This window comes from Oncorhynchus kisutch, unplaced genomic scaffold, assembly GCF_002021735.2.
Source record: "Oncorhynchus kisutch isolate 150728-3 unplaced genomic scaffold, Okis_V2 Okis09a-Okis19a_hom, whole genome shotgun sequence".
Taxonomy (NCBI): Eukaryota; Metazoa; Chordata; class Actinopteri; order Salmoniformes; family Salmonidae; genus Oncorhynchus; species Oncorhynchus kisutch.
In genome coordinates this window covers 8,107,263-8,126,723 of record NW_022261985.1, presented here as the reverse complement: position 1 = coordinate 8,126,723, position 19,461 = coordinate 8,107,263, and the positions used below count along the sequence as shown (strand labels likewise).

At 44.7% G+C, this 19,461-nt stretch overlaps 1 protein-coding gene across 1 annotated transcript in view; it reads right to left on the bottom strand.

The window, feature by feature from the left end:
* Nucleotides 1–19,461, bottom strand: part of LOC109882530 (voltage-dependent L-type calcium channel subunit alpha-1C) — a 143,103-nt gene that overhangs the window by 76,769 nt on the left and 46,873 nt on the right. The window contains 3 exon segments of the mRNA XM_031815163.1: nt 10,344–10,569; nt 14,998–15,158; nt 18,062–18,088. Coding sequence (XP_031671023.1) covers nt 10,344–10,569; nt 14,998–15,158; nt 18,062–18,088 — 414 coding nt within the window.

The window sequence follows — 19,461 nt, the reverse complement described above, 5'->3', positions numbered from 1 at the left end:
GACCAGACAGTGACTAGAGAGAAGAGACCAGACAGTGATGAGAAGAGACCAGACAGTGACTAGAGAGGAGAGACCAGACAGTGATGAGAAGAGACCAGACAGTGACTAGAGAGAAGAGACCAGACAGTGACTAGAGAGAAGATACCAGACAGTGACTAGAGAGGAGAGAACAGACAGTGACTAGAGAGGAGAGAACAGACAGTGATGAGAAGAGACCATTGATTTGATAAAATAGCATGTCATATATCACTTAGTCCATAGTAAAGACACAACACAGGGTGGGGCTCACATGTATAGGAAAACTAGGAAAGCACACATGAACACAAACACACCTGTCCTCTGATAAACTGACACACACACAAACATACAAACACAGGCCCAGGCCCTATAGTATTCAAGTTCTTGAGGTTCAAGGACAAGGTAGCGGTTCTGCAAAGAGCCAATAACTTGAGGGGAACATACATCTCTCTCAACAAAGATGATCCTGAAGCTGTGCTCCAGAGGAGAATATAACTGATCCAGGGCATGAAAGCTGCCAGAGCGCTTGGGGATATTGCTTATATCCGTTATGAACGGCTCATTGTCCACCTTCCCTCCCAAAAGCCTGGAAGGGATTAGAGAGCCAAGCCTATGGGTTCGTAGCTTCAACCCCACAGCACACACACACACACACACACACACACACACACGTACACACACACACACACACACACACACACACACACACACACACACACACACACACACACACACACACACACACACACACACACAGACACACAGACACACACACACACACACACACACAGACACACGCACACACAGACACACACACACCAATTGATTAATGCTAAATGTGCTTCAGTCCAAAATTAAAAAGGTTTTTTTTCTCTTGCTTTGTATGTTCTTGTCCATATGATGTCTACCTCTGAGAAGCTCCCCAGGAAAGGGCTGAAAATAGCCCATAATAATATATGTAGCCTTAGAAATAAGGTTCACTAAATCAATAACGTGCCAACATCAGATAACATTCATATATTAGCAATTTAGATAATTCATTTGAGGATGTAAACTCAGCAAAAAAATAATCAGCCTCTCACTGTCAACTGCATTTATATTCAGTAAACTTCACATGTGTAAATATTTGTATGAACATAACAAGATTCAACAACTGAGACATAAACTGAACAAGTTCCACAGACTTGTGACAAACAGAAATTTAATAATGTGTCCCTGAACAAAGGGGGGGGGGGTCAAAATGAAAAGTAACAGTCAGTATCTGGTGTGGCCACCAGCTGCATTAAGTACTGCATTGCATCTCCTCCTCGTGGACTGCACCAGATTTGCCAGTTCTTGCTGTGAGATGTTACCCCACTCTTCCACCAAGCCAACTGCAAGTTCCCGGACATTTCTGGGGGGAATGGCCCTAGCCCTCACACTCCGATCCAACAGGTCCCAGACGTACTGAATGGGATTGAGATCCGGGCTCTTCGCTGGCAGATCACTGACATTCCTGTCTTGCAGGAAATCACTCACAGAACGAGCAGTATGGCTGGTGACATTGTCATACTGGAGGGTCATGTCAGGATGAGACAGCAGGAAGGGTACCACATGAGGAAGGAGGATGTCTTCCCTGTAACGCACAGCGTTGAGATTGCCTGCAATGACAACAAACTCAGTCCGATGATGCTGAGACACTGCCCCAGATCATGACGGACCCTCTACCTCCAAATCGATCCCGATCCAGAGTACAGGCCTCGGTGTAACGCTCATTCCTTTGACGATAAACGCGAATCCGACTATCACCCCTGGTGAGACAAAACCGTGACTCGTCAGTGAAGAGCACTTTTTGCCAGTCCTGTCTGGTCCAGCGACGGTGGGTTTGTGCCCATAGGCGACGATGTTGCCGGTGATGTCTGGTGAGGACCTGCCTTACAACAAGCCTACAAGCCCTCAGTCCAGCCTCTCTCAGCCTAATGCGGACAGTCTGAGCACTGATGGAGGGATTGTGCGTTCCTGGTGTAACTCGGGAAGTTGTTGTTGCCATCCTGTACCTGTCCTGCAGGTGTGATGTTCGGATGTACCGATCTTGTGCAGGTGTTGTTACACGTGGTCTGCCACTGCAAGGACGATCAGCTGTCCGTCCTGTCTCCCTGTAGCGCTGTCTTAGGCGTCTCACAGTACGGACATTGCAATTTATTACCATGGCCACATCTGCAGTCCTCATGCCTCCTAGCATCATGCCTAAGGAATGTTCACGCAGATGAGCAGGGACCCTGGGCATCTTTCTTTTGGTGTTTTTCAGAGTCAGTAAAAAGGCCTCTTTAGTGTCCTAAGTTTTCATAACAATGACCTTAATTGCCTACCGTCTGTAAGCTGTTAGTGTCTTAACAAACATTCCACAGGTGCATGTTCATTAACTGTTTATGGTTCATTGAACAAGCAGGGAAACACTTTACAATGAAGATCTGGGAAGTTATTTGAATTTTTACAAATTATCTGTGAAAGACAGGGACCTGAAAAAGTGTCATTTCTTTTTTTGCTGAGTTTAGCAGTAGCAATACAAGGATATAACATCTATAGAAGAGACAGGGATACTTATGGGGGAGGTGTTGCTATTATACAGCACCAGTCAAAAGCTTGGACACACCACTAACCCACTGTTCCTAGGCCGTCATTGAAAATAAGAATTTGTTCTTAACTGACTTGCCTAGTTAAATAAAGGTAAAATAAAAAAAGTGTGTAATTTTTTTTTACATTGTAGAATAATAGTGAAGATTTAAAAACTATGAAATAACACATGATAAAAATAAAAATAATGATATATATATATATATAAGGGATTAGAAATGATGCAGACAATTACATAGATGGAAGCTACAATCTATCTGATCTACCCCCTAAACAAAGGTTCCAACAGCTGGGCCTAAAACAATGTTTAATAAGAGATCATACAAACGTGTGTGTATGATGTTAAAAATATGTGTTGGTCTGATGTGATGAATAAGGAGCATCCAGACGCTGCACTTTGTGAAATTGCTTCTTTCCGATTATTGATAAGCATGTACCTGTTAAATTGACAGTTAGAAATCCATGGATTGATGAGGAATTGAAAAACTGTATGGTTGAAATGAGATAATATGTCTGTCTGCACATCTGACTGGCTGACTTACTGCAAATTGAGAAATGATGTGACTAAACTCAACAAAAAGAAGAAACTGTATTATGAAGCCAAGATCAATGATCTAAAGAATGATGGGGGGGGGGGGAAAGTTTTATGGGCAGAAAGACAAATTCAACTCCATCTTCCATCGAATCAGATGGCTTATTCATCCCAAAACCATTTGATGTTGCCAATTATTTGAATGATTAGTTCATTGGCAAAGTGGGCAAACTTAAGCAGAAGATGTCAACAACGAACAGTGAGCCGTCATTCTCAATCCATTAAAAAAAATTATAAGAATGAAAGAAAAACATTTGTAAGTTTGAATTTTGTAAAGTTAGTGTGCGACAGCTGGAAAGATTATTGTTATCAATCAATAATGACAAACCTCCTGTTATTGACAACTTAGATGGAAGGATACTGAGGGGAGACAACCACATATCACAGGCATATAAAGTACTTTTTTTTTCTCAATAACGTAGCTATCAGTATAGTTGGAGTGAGGTGGGGGGGGGGGGGGGGGGGGGGGGGTCAGGTGCTGGTTAAGTTTTGTTGAGGTGAGGAGGAGTATCATTTAAGATACTGTATGAAGAGGTTTCAGATGTTTTCAGAAGATGGGCAGGGACTCTGCTGTCCTAGCTTCAGGGGGAAGCTGGTTCCACTATTGGGGTGCCAGGACAGTGAAGAGCTTGGTCTGGGCTGATAGAGACAGAGGGTACATGATAGACTGCAGCAGCTGTATAGGACAGAGAAGAGCTTGGTCTGGGCTGATAGAGACAGAGGGTACATGATAGACTGCAGCAGCTGTACAGGACAGAGAAGAGCTTGGTCTGGGCTGATAGAGACAGAGGGTACATGATAGACTGCAGCAGCTGTATAGGACAGAGAAGAGCTTGGACTGGGCTGAGAGGGAGCTGCCCTCCCGTAGGGGTGGGAGGACCAAGAGACCTGAGGTGGCAGAACGGAGTGCTCGGGTTGGAGTGTAGGGCTTGATCAGAGCCTGAAGGTAGGGAGGGGAAGTTCCTCTTGCTGTTCCGTAGGTAAACAGGTTGAAGGTTGAAAACCAGGAGGGCTGCAGCGTTCTGAATAAGTTGCAGAGGTTTGATGGCACAAGCAGGGAGCCCAGCCAACAGAGAGTTGCAGTAGTCCAGACGGGAGATGACAGGTGCCTGGATTAGGACCTGCTCCGCTTCCTGTGTGAGATAGAGTCGTACTCTACTGATGTTGTAGAACCTGCAGGAACAGGTCACTGCTTTCATGTGTGCTTTGATGTTTACTGAGAACAACAGGGTGTTGTCCGGTGTTGTTCTTTGCACTCTGGGAGGGTGACACTGTGGAGTTGTCAACCGTGATGGAGAGGTCTTTGAGCGGGCAGGTCGTCCACGGGAGGAAGAGCAGTAGAGGTTGAGCTTTAGGTGGTGGGCCGACATCCCAGTTCAAGAATCAGCCAGGCAACCAGAGATGTGTGTTGCCACCTGGGTGTCAGAAGGCAGGACGGAGAACAGTTGTTGAGTGTCATCTGCATAGCAATGATAGGGGAGACCATGTGAGGATATGACGGAGCCGAGTGACTTGGTGCATAGAGTGAGAGTACGTAGTAGTGAGAGTACGTGGTGCAGACACAGATCCTCTCCACGTCGCCTGGTAGGAGCAGCCTGCCAGACAGGACGCAGAGTGTACAGAGCCTGAGACAACCAGCCCTGAGAGGGTGGAGAGGAGGATCTGATGGTTCACAGTGTTGAAAACAGAGGACAGATCTAGAAGGATGAGAACCATCCTTAGAAGAGAGAGAGTCAACTTTGGCAGAGCAGAGAGCCTCCATGACACAGAGGAGAACAGTCTCGGTTGAGTGACCCGTCTTGAAGCCTGACTGGTTAGGGTCAAGAAGATAGTTCTGAGAAAGATAACGAGGACATTGATCAAAGACAGAAGACTGAAGTAGTTTGGAAAGAAAAGAAAGAAGGGATACAGATCTATAGTTTTTGACGTCAGATGAGTCAAGTTTCTTGAGGATTTTGAAGTCAGAGGAGACGTAGCCAGTGGTCAGGGATGAGTTGTCAGGGATGAGTTGTCAGGGATGAGTAGTCAGGGATGAGTTGTCAGGGATGAGTTGTCAGGGATGAGTTGTCAGGGATGAGTAGTCAAGGATGAGTTGTCAGGGATGAGTTGTCAGGGATGAGTTGTCAGGGATGAGTTGTCAGGGATGAGTTGTCAGGGATGAGTTGTCAGGGATGAGTTGACGAGGAAAATGAGGAAAGGGAGAAAGTCTCCAGAGATGGTCTGGAGAACGGAGAAGGGGATGGGATCTAGCGGCCAGGTTGTCGGAGCGGCCAGACGACAGGAAGTCATCTGGATAGAGAGGGGAGAAAGTCTCCAGAGATGGTCTGGAGAACGGAGAAGGGGATGGGATCTAGCGGCCAGGTTGTCGGAGCGGCCAGACAACAGGAAGTCATCTGGATAGAGAGGGGAGAAAGAGGTCAAGGCGTAGGGTAGTTCTGTGTGAGTGAGACCAGTGGACTCAATAGGCTGAGTGAATGAGGAGCAGATGTCGTCAACCTTTTTCCGCAGAGAGGGAGGAGGGAGAGGGTGGAGGGTTAAGGAGGGAGGACAAGGTGGAAAAGAGTTTCCTAGGGTCAGAGGCAGACACATGACATTCAGAGTGGTAGAAAGAGGCTTTAGCAGCAGATACAGAGGAACAGAAGGTAGAGAGGAGGGAGGGAATGGATGATAGGTCCTCCAGAAGTTTAGTTTTCCTCCATTTTCTCTCAGCTTCCCGCAGCCCTGTTCTGTAAGCTCGCAATGAGTCACTTAGCCACGAAGCAGGAGGGGAGGGCCGAGCCGGCCGGGAGGTAAAGGGGACAGTGCGAGTCATAGGATGCAGAAAGGGAGGAGAGTAGGGTTGAAGAGGCAGAATCAGGAGACAATGAGGGAGAAGCATTTAGCAGAAGGGAGAGATGATAGGATAGAAGAGGCGATAGAGAGAGAGAAGATTGCGACGACGCATGGCCATCTGGGTAGGAGCCGAGGGGCTTGGGTTGGAGGAAAGGGAGACAGAAAAGGAAACAAAGTAGTGATCAGAGATCTGGATGGGGGCCACAGTGAGATTAGTAGGAGAACCGAGATCTGGAGGGGGGGGGGGGGGGTGCAGTGAGATTAGTAGGGGAACAGAGACCTGGAGGGGGGGGGGTCACAGTGAGATTAGTAGGAAAACAGAGACCTGGAGGGGGGTCACAGTGAGATTAGTAGGAAAACAGAGACCTGGAGGGGGGTCACAGTGAGATTAGTAGGAGAATAGAGACCTGGAGGGGGGTCACAGTGAGATTAGTAGGAGAACAGCCTCTAGTAAAGAGGAGGTCAACAACTATCTGCAAATGATGAGCAGTTCACACACCATGTAGGCTACTGGGAAGACAGGCAGAACTGAAAGTAGATGGACCCAGCTAGCAGGAAGACAGGCAGAACTGAAAGTAGATGGACCCAGCTAGCAGGAAGACAGGCAGAACTGAAAGTAGATGGACCAAGCTAGCAGGAAGACAGGCAGAACTGAAAGTAGATGGTCCCAGCTAGCAGGAAGACAGGCAGAACTGAAAGTAGATGGACCCAGCTAGCAGGAAGACAGGCAGAACTGAAAGTAGATGGACCCAGCTAGCAGGAAGACAGGCCGAACTGAAAGTAGATGGACCCAGCTAGCAGGAAGACAGGCAGAACTGAAAGTAGATGGACCCAGCTAGCAGGAAGACAGGCCGAACTGAAAGTAGATGGACCCAGCTAGCAGGAAGACAGTACTACAACATTATATTAATCACTCCTGGACATATCAGGAGTCCTCTAGCTATAGAACGAATCAACCACAGCTAGTGAAGTCACTGAAACCCTGAGCAAGGAGTTTCAGTCAGTTTTGGAATGGGTGGCCAGTAATAAACTGGTCCTGAACATCTCTAAAACTAAGAGCATTGTATTTGGTACAAATCATTCCTTAAGTTCTAGACCTCAGCTGAATCTGGTAATGAATGGTGTGGCTGTTGAACAAGTTGAGGAGACTAAATGACTTGGTGTTACCTTAGATTGTAAACTGTCATGGTCAAAACATATAGATTTAATGGTTGTAAAGATGGAGAGGTCTGTCCATAATAAATATATGTTCTGCTGTTTTGACACCACACTCCACAGAGCAAGTCCTGCAGGCTCTAGTTTGATCTGATCTTGATTATTGTCCAGTCATGTGGTCCAGTCCTGCTAAGAAAGACCTAGTTAATCTGCATCTGGCCCAGAACAGAGCCGCATGTCTTGCTTTTCATTGTAATCAGAGGGCTGATATAAATACTATGCAGTCAGTCTCTCTTGTCTAAGAGTTGAGGACAGACTGACTGCATCACTTCTTCTTTTCGTAAGAAAAATGATTGTGTTGAAAATTCCAAATAGTTTGCAAGGTCACCTTACACACAGCTCTGACACACAAACTTACCCCACCAGACAAGCCACCAGGGGTCTTTTCATCGTCTCCAAATCCAGAACAAATTCCAGAAAGTATAGTTACAGTATGAAGAGATGTTATTGCTCAACTGAGCAGCAAACCTGGTTTAAAAAACCCAGATAAATCAACACCTCACGGCACAATGCCTCTCCCCTAAATCAAATCAAATTTCATCTCATATTGCTCAACTGAGCAGCAAAGCTGGTTTAAAAAACCCAGATAAATCAACACCTATCTATTTGACCTAGATAGTTTGATCTAGATAGTTTGACCTAGATATTTTGATCTAGATAGTTTGACCTAGATATTTTGATCTAGATAGTTTGACCTAGATAGTTTGATCTAGATAGTTTGACCTAGATATTTTGATCTAGATAGTTTGACCTAGATATTTTGATCTAGATATTTTGATCTAGATATTTTGATCTAGATAGTTTGTTCTAGATAGTTTGACCTAGATATTTTGATCTAGATAGTTTGATCTAGATAGTTTGTGTGTATAGTTTATGTGTATGTATTGATATGTCGGCTACGTAGTTGTGTCCTTGAGCTGGTCTTGTCTATTGATGTTCTGTATGATGTCATGGTTCATGTTTTGTGTTGGACCCCAGGAAGAGAAGCTGCTGCTTTCACAACAGTTAATGGGATCCTAATAAAATACCAATACCTCCTCTCCTCTCCCCCCTCCTCTCCTCCTCCTCCTCCCCCCCCTCTCCTCTCCCCACTCCCCCCTCTCCTCTCCTCTCCCCCTCCTCTCCTCTTCCTCCTCCCCCCCCTCTCCTCTCCCCCCCCCTCTCCCCCCTCCCTCTCCCCCCTCTCCTCTCCCCCCTCTCCTCTCCTCTCCTCTCCCCCCTCCTCTCCTCTCCCCCTCCTCCTCTCCTCTCCCCTCTTTCTCCTCTCTACTCCACTGTTGACTCAACTCTCTGTCCTCTATCCTCTCTCACCCCATCACTCCTCCTCTCCCTCTCTCTCACCCAATCTCTCCTCCTCTTGTGTCCTCTGAATAGGGGTCAGAGGTCAGGGGTAAAGGTAAACATGGAGGGTGAGTTAAACTCAACTCTGAAATTAGTAGTGGTGGCCAGGAGGGAGGAAGGGAGGGAGGCACCTGTTGTACATGTGGCTTTAAAGTGAAGAAGAAAGAGGACCTTTGACCTCAGGTCTAAAGTAGTGCACTATATAGGAAATATGGTACCGTTTGGGACACAGCCATGGAGAGAGTAATAGTGTGATGGAGTCCGCCAGCAGCACCAATGAACTGTATAGCCTCAGTAGAACTAGCTGAAAGCTACATTACTATATTATTGGAATTTAGTGAACCCCGCCAGCAGCACCAATGAACTGTATAGCCTCAGTAGAACTAGCTGAAAGCTACATTACTATATTATTGGAGTTTAGTGAACCCCGCCAGCAGCACCAATGAACTGTATAGCCTCAGTAGAACTAGCTGAAAGCTACATTACTATATAATTGGAATTTAGTGAACCCCGCCAGCAGCACCAATGAACTGTATAGCCACAGTAGAACTAACTGAAAGCTACATTACTATATTATTGGAATTTAGTGAACCCCGCCAGCAGCACCAATGAACTGTATAGCCTCAGTAGAACTAGCTGAAAGCTACATTACTATATTATTGGAATTTAGTGAACCCCGCCAGCAGCACCAATGAACTGTATAGCCTCAGTAGAACTAGCTGAAAGCTACATTACTATATTATTGGAATTTAGTGAACCCCGCCAGCACACTTCATTACCCACAATTCAAAACGCATTAACTGTGAAATTGAATGGATCCACTCAACTGGCTCCCCTCCCCTCCCCTCCCCTCCCCTCCCCTCCCCTCCCCTCCCCTCCCCTCCCCTCCCGGATACGGTGTTGTAACATGGACAGTGTGACAGAGAGAGGACAAGTACCCTTGGATGGTGACTGATGGAAACTGTACGTGTTAGTAATGATTAACATGTCGACTGTTGCTAGATGGAAGGTCCTTTTACGTTGCACTGGGCACAAAGCCACAGCAGATCAACAGTAGTCCACTATGTAGGGAATAGGGCTCTGGTTAACAGTAGTCCACTATATAGGGAATAGGGCTCTGGTCAAAAGTAGTCCACTATATAGGGAATAGGGCTCTGGACTAAAGTAGTCCACTATATAGGGAATAGGGCCCTGGTCAACAGTAGTCCACTATATAGGGAATAGGGCTCTGGTTAACAGTAGTCCACTATATAGGGAATAGGGCTATGGTCAACAGTAGTCCACTATGTAGGGAATAGGGCTCTGGTTAACAGTAGTGTACTGTAACATGGACAGTGTGACAGAGAGAGGACAAGTACCCTTGGATGGTGACTGATGGAAACTGTACGTGTTAGTAATGATTAACATGTCGACTGTTGCTAGATGGAAGGTCCTTTTACGTTGCACTGGGCACAAAGCCACAGCAGATCAACAGTAGTCCACTATGTAGGGAATAGGGCTCTGGTCAACAGTAGTGCACTATATAGGGAATAGGGTGTCATTTGGGACTCATCCATACACTTAGGAACGGTCCTCCAGCTTTCTTTACCCAACAGAATGGGACACAGTCTTTTATTTAGTTTTAATGTAGTAGTGACTGTGTTATGTGGTACTATACCTTGTGATTTTGAAGATGCGTAGAAGGCGTACGCAGAACAGAGATGCCTAGTGACTGTGTTATGTGGTACTGTACCTTGTGATTTTGAAGATACGTAGAAGGCGTACGCAGCGCAGCACAGAGATGCCTAGCGGGGACATGATCTTGGTCTCCACCAGAATGGTCTCCAGGATGCCTCCACACACCACGAAGCTGTCAAAGCGGTTGAACAGAGACACGAAGTAGGCCTGTAGACCCAGGCTGTACATCTTTAACAGCATCTCCCCTGTAAACAATGCCAGCAGGACCTTGTTGGCTATGTCTGGGGAGAGAGAGAGAGAGAGAGAGAGAGAGAGAGAGAGAGAGAGAGAGAGACAGAGAGAGAGAGAGAGAGAGACAGAGAGAGAGAGAGAGACAGAGAGAGAGAGAGACAGAGAGAGAGAGAGAGAGAGAGAGAGAGAGAGAGAGAGAGAGAGAGAGCAAGAGGGAGAGAGAGAGAGAGAGAGACAGAGAGAGAGACAGAGAGAGAGACAGAGAGAGAGAGAGAGAGAGAGAGAGAGAGAGAGCAAGAGGGAGAGAGAGAGAGAGAGACAGAGAGAGAGAGAGACAGAGAGAGAGAGAGAGAGAGAGAGAGAGAGAGAGAGAGAGAGAGAGAGAGAGAGAGAGAGAGAGAAAGGGGGGTGGGAGAGAGAGAGAAAGGGGGAGAGAGAGAGAAAAAGGGGGGAGAGAGAGGGAGAGAGGGTGGTGAGGGTATATAACTTAAAGTAACTGTCCAGTATTTACAGATTTATATGTAATATGACCTAGAATTGAGTGAAATAATTTCTCTTCTTCTTATTGGTGTCCTTTAGTAGTGGTTTCTTTGCAGCATTTCGACCATGAAGTCCTGATTCAAGCAGCCTCTTCTGAACAGTTGATGTTGAGATGTGTCTGTTATTTGAACACTGTGAGGTGCAATTCATTATTTCTGAGGCTGGTAACTCTAATGAACTAACTCTCTGCAGCAGAGGTAACTCTGGGTCTTCCATTCCTGTGGCGGTCCTCATGACGGCCAGTTTCATCATAGCGATTGATGGTTTTTGCCACTGCACTTGAAGAAACTTTAAAAGTTCTTGAAATGTTCCGTATTGACTGACCTTCATGTCTTAAAGTAATGATGGACTGTCGTTTCTCTTTGCTTATTTGAGCTGTTCTTGCCATAATATGGACTTGGTCTTTTGCCAAATAGGGCTATCTTCTGTATACCAACCCTACCTTGTCACAACACAACTGATTGGCTCAAACACATGGAAAAGGAAATAAATTCCACAAATTAACTTTGAACAAGGCACACCTGTTCATTGAAATGTATTCCAGGTGACTACCTCATTAAGCTGGTTGAGAGAATGCCACGAGTGTGCAAAGCTGTCATAAAAGCTACTTTGAAGAGTCTAAAATCTAAAATATATTTAGGGCTATATATATTTGTTTAACACTTTTTTGGGTTACTACATGATTACATATGTGTTATTTAATAGTTCTGATGTCTTCAATATTATTACTGTCACACCCTGACCATAGTTTGCTTTGTATGTTTCTATGTTTTAGTTGGTCAGGGTGTGATCTGAGTGGGCATTCTATGTTGGATGTCTTGTTTGTCTATTTCTATGTCTGGCCTGATATGGTTCTCAATCAGAGGCAGGTGTTAGTCATTGTCTCTGATTGGGAACCATATTTAGGTAGCCTGGGTTTCACTGTGTGTTTGTGGGTGATTGTTCCTGTCTCTGTGTTTGCACCAGATAGGACTGTTTCGGTTTTCACGGTTTCATTGTTTTGTAGTTTCTTCATGTATAGGTTTTCCTTCATTAAACAAACATGAATCATCACAACGCTGCGTTTTGGTCCGACTCTCCTTCACCACAAGAAAACCGTCTTCCATTCCTGTGGCGGTCCTCATGACGGCCAGTTTCATCATAGCGATTGATGGTTTTTGCCTAAATATATTTTGATTTGTTTAACACTTTTCTTTGGGGGGTTACTACATGATTCTATATGTGTTATTTAATAGTTTTGATGTCTTCAATATTCTACAATGCAGAAAATAGTCAAAAAGAAAACCCGTTGAATGAGAAGGTCCAAACTGGTGCTGTATATGTTTATATTAGTTGTATTCTTTCCTCCCCAATTTCACCTTGTCTCATCGCTACAACTCCCCAACGGGTTCGCGAGAGCCGAAGGTGGAGTCAAGCGTCCTACGAAAACATAACCCGCCAAAACCTTCACTTCTTAACACTCACTGCTTAACACGGAAGCCAGCTGATACCAATGTGTCGGAGGAAACATCGTTCAACTGGCGACCGGGGTCAGCCTGCAGGCACCCGGCTCACCACAAGGAGTCGCTAGAGCGTGATGAGCCAAACCTTACCCTAACCCAGACAATGCTGGGCCAATGGGACTCCCGGCCATGGCCAGTTATGGCACAGCCCGGGAATTAACCCGGGTCTGTTGTAACGCCTCTAGCAATGCGATATAGTGCTTTAGACCGCTGCGCCACTCAGGAGACCCAGAATATTAACTTTTAAAAGTGAGATTTTCACTGTAAAATTACTTTAGGATAAGTGAGGTGTAGAAACCAACAGCTTATTGGATAAAGGAGAAAGGTGAATAGAGGGAGGGAATAAAGGAGAAAGACTAAACAACAGAGATGATTTAATAAAGATATTTTGGCTACTCTGAGGAGAGAGGAAGAGAAAGACTAAATAACAGAGATTATTTACTAAAGATATTTTGGCTACTCTGAGGAGAGAGGAAGAGAAAGACTAAATAACAGAGATTATTTACTAAAGATATTTTGGCTACTCTGAGGAGAGAGGAAGAGAAAGACTAAATAGCAGAGATTATTTACTGAATATATTTTGGCTACTCTGAGGAGAGAGGAAGAGAAAGACTAAATAACAGAGATTATTTAATAAATATATTTTGGCTACTCTGAGGAGAGAGGAGGAGAAAGACTAAATAACAGAGATTATTTAACAAAGATATTTTGGCTACTCTGAGGAGAGAGGAGGAGAAAGACTAAACAACAGAGATGATTTAATAAAGATATTTTGGCAACTCTGAGGAGAGAGGAAGAGAAAGACTAAATAACAGAGATTATTTACTAAAGATATTTTGGCTACTCTGAGGAGAGAAGAAGAGAAAGACTAAATAACAGAGATTATTTACTGAAGATATCTTGGCTACTCTGAGGAGAGAGGAAGAGAAAGACTAAATAACAGAGATTATTTACTAAAGATATTTTGGCTACTCTGAGGAGAGAGGAAGAGAAAGACTAAATAACAGAGATTATTTACTAAAGATATTTTGGCTACTCTGAGGAGAGAGGAAGAGAAAGACTAAATAGCAGAGATTATTTACTGAATATATTTTGGCTACTCTGAGGAGAGAGGAAGAGAAAGACTAAATAACAGAGATTATTTAATAAATATATTTTGGCTACTCTGAGGAGAGAGGAGGAGAAAGACTAAATAACAGAGATTATTTAACAAAGATATTTTGGCTACTCTGAGGAGAGAGGAGGAGAAAGACTAAACAACAGAGATGATTTAATAAATATATTTTGGCAACTCTGAGGAGAGAGGAAGAGAAAGACTAAATAACAGAGATTATTTACTAAAGATATTTTGGCTACTCTGAGGAGAGAGGAAGATAAATTACAACACAAAGAATTGAGCAACAAATCTGTGAAGAATGTGAGTTGGTGAGCCGTGTTGTTAGCAGGATAATAACACCAGTTCAGAAGTAACACAAACATACCTCTGAACCATCATGGCTCCCTCCACTCGTGTATGTGAATAAGAATATTTATATACATGATGTGACAGATGCTATTCTGTGTTGTTGTCTCTGTACCTTGGGGAACCAGGATGTACCAATGGTAGCAAACTCTTTGTGTCTCAGTCAGGAGAAATAAACTTCCGTTATTGAGTTGTTTTAAGATAAGTGGTTGTATTATAGTACTATATGTACCAGATAATGTACAATACACTATGGTGCTGAGATAATGAAATAAAATGTACTGAAACTTGAGCTGCTGTTGATGTGTCAGTACCTTGGGCCTCTGTGAGCCAGTCAGCCTGTTTATGGTGCTCTGAAGGTGGTGTTGATGTGTCAGTACCTTGGGCCTCTGTGAGCCAGTCAGCCTGTTTATGGTGCTCTGAAGGTGGTGTTGATGTGTCAGTACCTTGGGCCTCTGTGAGCCAGTCAGCCTGTTTATGGTGCTCTGAAGGTGGTGTTGATGTGTCAGTACCTTGGGCCTCTGTGAGCCAGTCAGCCTGTTTATGGTGCTCTGAAGGTGGTGTTGATGTGTCAGTACCTTGGGCCTCTGTGAGCCAGTCAGCCTGTTTATGGTACTCTGAAGGTGGTGTTGATGTGTCAGTACCTTGGGCCTCTGTGAGCCAGTCAGCCTGTTTATGGTACTCTGAAGGTGGTGTTGATGTGTCAGTACCTTGGGCCTCTGTGAGCCAGTCAGCCTGTTTATGGTACTCTGAAGGTGGTATTGATGTGTCAGTACCTTGGGCCTCTGTGAGCCAGTCAGCCTGTTTATGGTACTCTGAAGGTGGTATTGATGTGTCAGTACCTTGGGCCTCTGTGAGCCAGTCAGCCTGTTTATGGTACTCTGAAGGTGGTATTGATGTGTCAGTACCTTGGGCCTCTGTGAGCCAGTCAGCCTGTTTATGGTACTCTGAAGGTGGTATTGATGTGTCAGTACCTTGGGCCTCTGTGAGCCAGTCAGCCTGTTTATGGTGCTCTGAAGCGATGGTTAGAGTGTTGAGGAAGACCAGGAAGATCACCAGCCAATAGAATACGCTGGATTTGACCCCCGCTCGACACTTACGACGACACAGACGGTTCCACCGCCGCGAGTACCGACTGTAGAGAGAGAGAGAGAGAGAGAGAGGGAGAGGGAGAGGGAGAGAGAGAGAGAGAAAGGGAGAGAGAGAGAGAGAGAGAGAGAGAAAGGGAGAGAGAGAGAGAGAGAGAGAGAGAGAGAGACAGAGAGAGAGAGAGAGACAGAGAGAGAGAGAGAGAGACAGAGAGAGAGAGAGAGAGAGAGAGAGAGAGAGAGAGAGAGAGAGAGAGAGAGAGAGAGAGAGAGAGAAAGAAAGAGAGGGAGAGAGAGAGGGAGAGAGAGAGAGGGAGAGAGAGAGACAGAGAGAGGGAGAGGGAGAGAAAAGGGAGTGAGGGGGAGAAAGACAGACAGAGGGAAAGAGAGAGGGGGGGAGAAATAGGAAGAGAGGAGGAAGAGAGGAAGAGGACAGGAAGAAGAGAGGAAGGGAAGAGGAGAGAAAGAGGAGGGAAGAGGAGAGGAAGAGGACAGGAAGAAGAGAGGAAGGAAAGAGGAGAGGAAGAGGGGGGAAGAGGAGAGGAAGAGGAGAGGAAGAGGAGAGGAAGAGGAGAGGAAGAAGAGATGAAGAGGAGAGGAAGAAGAGATGAAGAGGAGAGGAAGAAGAGCAATATTTTCTCCGTTTCAGTAACTGAACCAATGCTCATGACATGCAGCAGTGCAGCAGGCTGGAGAACGTTGGACTGTGTCCTGAAACAGAGGAGGGAGTCAGTCTCTCAGGGGAGGGATGAGGAGGAGAGAGGAGAGGAGATGTGAAGGGGACTTTAGGCAGCGGTCCAACTAGGACCAACAGGTGGTTCAGAGCCCACTGTCACCTGACATGATTCATAAGAGTCTGTAGAGCACTCATGTTACACCAGAGATAGATAACATAACAGCAATGGACAGAATAACACTGGCTACATCCCACATGGTACCCTATTCCCTATGTAGGGCACTACTTTTGACCAGGGCCCATAAAAGTAGTGCACTATGTAGGGAATAGGGTGCCATTTGGGACACATCCACTGAAAACAATAACAGGCTATCTGAGTAGTGTCTGGCAAGGGACCAATAGGGACCTCGCCTGGAAGATAAATGAATAGTCATTAATTATATCACACATTCTATTGGCTCCGCAACTTCAGCTTTTCTTTATTCTGGAACCTTCCCTGATTGTGATTGTCATGGAAACTACAGGTACATGATTCTGTTTCGGGCATGTCATGGCACACATTGATAGAGGAACAAGGAACAAGGTGCACATCACATGGGACACAAAAAATGTGTTAAACAAATCTAAATATATTTTAGATTCTTCAAAGTAGCCACCCTTTGCCTTGATGGCAGCTTTGCACATTCTTGGCATTCTCTCAACCAGCTTCACCTGGAATGCTTTTCCAACAGTCTTGAAGGAGTTCACACATATGCTGAGCATTTGTTGGCTGCTTTTCCTTCACTCTGAGGTCTAACTCATCCCAAACCATCTCAATTGGGTTGAGGTCGGGTGACTGTGGAGGCCAGGTCATCTGATGCAGCACTCCATCTTGGTCAAATAGCCCTTACACAGCCTGGAGTCATTTTCCTGTTGAAAATCAAATTATAGTCCCACTAAGTGCAAACCAGATAGGATGGTGTATCACTGCAGAATGTTGTGGTAGCCATGCTGGTTAAGTGTCTTGAATTATAAATACATCATTGACAGTGTCACCAGCAATGCACCCCCACACCATCACACCTCCTCCATGCTTCATGGTGGGAACCACACATGCAGAGATCATCCGTCTCACAAAGACACGGTGGTTGGAACCAAAAATCTCAAAATTGGACTCATCAGACCAAAGGACAGATTTCCACCAGTCTAATGTCTATTGCTCGTGTTTCTTGGCCCAAGCAGGTCTCTTCTTCTTATTGGTGTCCTTTAGTAGTGGTTTCTTTGAAGCAATTCGAACATGAAGGCCTGATTCACGCATCTCCTCAGAACAGTTGATGTTGAGATGTGTCTGTTACTTGAACTATGTGAAGCATTTATTTGGGCTACAATTTCTGAGGCTGGTAACTGGGTCTTCCTTTCCTGTGGCGGTCCTTATTAGAGCCAGTTTCATCATAGTGCTTGATGGTTTTTGCCACTGCACTTGAAGAAACTTTCAAAGTTCTTGAAATATTCCGTATTGACTAACCTTCATGTCTTAAAGTAATGATGGGCTGTCATTTCACTTTGCTTATTTGAGCTGTTCTTGCCATAATATGGATTTGGTCTGTTACCAAATAGGGCTATCTTCTGTATACCACCCCTACCTTGTCACAACACAACTGATTGGCACATTAAGAAGGAAAGAAATTCCACAAATTAACCCTGAACAAGGCACACCTGTTAAATTAAATGCATTCCAGGTGACTACCTCATGAAGCTGGTTGAGAGAATGCCAAGAGTGTGCAAAGCTGTCAAGGCTTCTCAAATATAAAATCAGTTTTAATTTTTTAACACTTTTTTGGTTACTACATGATTCCATGTGTCTTATTTCATAGTTTTGATGTCTTCACTATTATTCTACAATGTAGAAAATAGTAAATATAAAGAAAAACCCTTGAATGAGTAAGTGTCCAAACTATTGACTGGTAGTGCACACACGCAGGCACGCACACACACATACACACACACACACACACACACACACAGGTCCATCCAGCAGCCAGAAGGGATGAAAGAAAGAAAGAAAGAGAGAGAGAATGAAAGAGAGAAAGAAAGAGAGAGAGAAAGAAAGAAAGAGAGAGAGAAAGAGAGAAAGAGAGAAAGAGAGAGAGAAAGAGAGAAAGAAAGAAAGAGTGAAAGAAAGAAAGAGAGAGAGAAAGAAAGAGAGAAAGAGAGAAAGAAAGAAAGAGAGAAAGAAAGAAAGAAAGAGAGAGAGAAAGAAAGAGAATGCGATGTGATGACATCACATGTACTAACCTGAACTTGGATTTGGAGATTCTATTTCTGGAAGGAAAAACAGAATGGATTATACATACAGAACATACAGAACAAACATAACGAAGCACAAGACAACATGACAACATGGACCACAGGTGTCTCAGGGACGAAGAGGGGAGGAGAGGAGAGGTGAGAAAGAGGGAGGAGAGGAGAGGTGAGGAGGGAGGAGATTTGAGAAGGAGGGAGGAGAGGAGAGGTGAGGAGGGAGGAGATTTGAGAAGGAGGGAGGAGAGGAGAGGTGAGGAGGGAGGAGAGGAGAGGTGAGGAGGGAGGAGATTTGAGAAGGAGGGAGGAGAGGAGAGGTGAGGAGGGAGGAGAGGTGAGGAGGGAGGAGAGATGAGAAGATGAGAGGAGGTCTTTATAGATTCCTTTCTATCTTGGTCTGGTCAGGTCCTGGCAGATTCAGCTACTGTTGGTACTATCACCATCTGTTACCAGATTCAGCTACTGTTGGTACTATCACCATGTGTTACCAGATTCAGCTACTGTTGGTACTATCACCATGTGTTATCAGATTCAGCTACTGTTGGTACTATCACCATGTGTTACCAGATTCAGCTACTGTTGGTACTATCACCATCTGTTACCAGATTCAGCTACTGTTGGTACTATCACCATGTGTTATCAGATTCAGCTACTGTTGGTACTATCACCATCTGTTACCAGATTCAGCTACTGTTGGTACTATCACCATGTGTTATCAGATTCAGCTACTGTTGGTACTATCACCATCTGTTACCAGATTCAGCTACTGTTGGTACTATCACCATGTGTTACCAGATTCAGCTACTGTTGGTACTATCACCATCTGTTACCAGATTCAGCTACTGTTGGTACTATCACCATGTGTTACCAGATTCAGCTACTGTTGGTACTATCACCATCTGTTACGAGATTCAGCTACTGTTGGTACTATCACCATGTGTTATCAGATTCAGCTACTGTTGGTACTATCACCATCTGTTACCAGATTCAGCTACTGTTGGTACTATCACCATGTGTTACCAGATTCAGCTACTGTTGGTACTATCACCATGTGTTATCAGATTCAGCTACTGTTGGTACTATCACCATGTGTTATCAGATTCAGCTACTGTTGGTACTATCACCATCTGTTACCAGATTCAGCTACTGTTGGTACTATCACCATGTGTTATCAGATTCAGCTACTGTTGGTACTATCACCATGTGTTATCAGATTCAGCTACTGTTGGTACTATCACCATCTGTTACCAGATTCAGCTACTGTTGGTACTATCACCATGTGTTATCAGATTCAGCTACTGTTGGTACTATCACCATCTGTTACCAGATTCAGCTACTGTTGGTACTATCACCATGTGTTATCAGATTCAGCTACTGTTGGTACTATCACCATC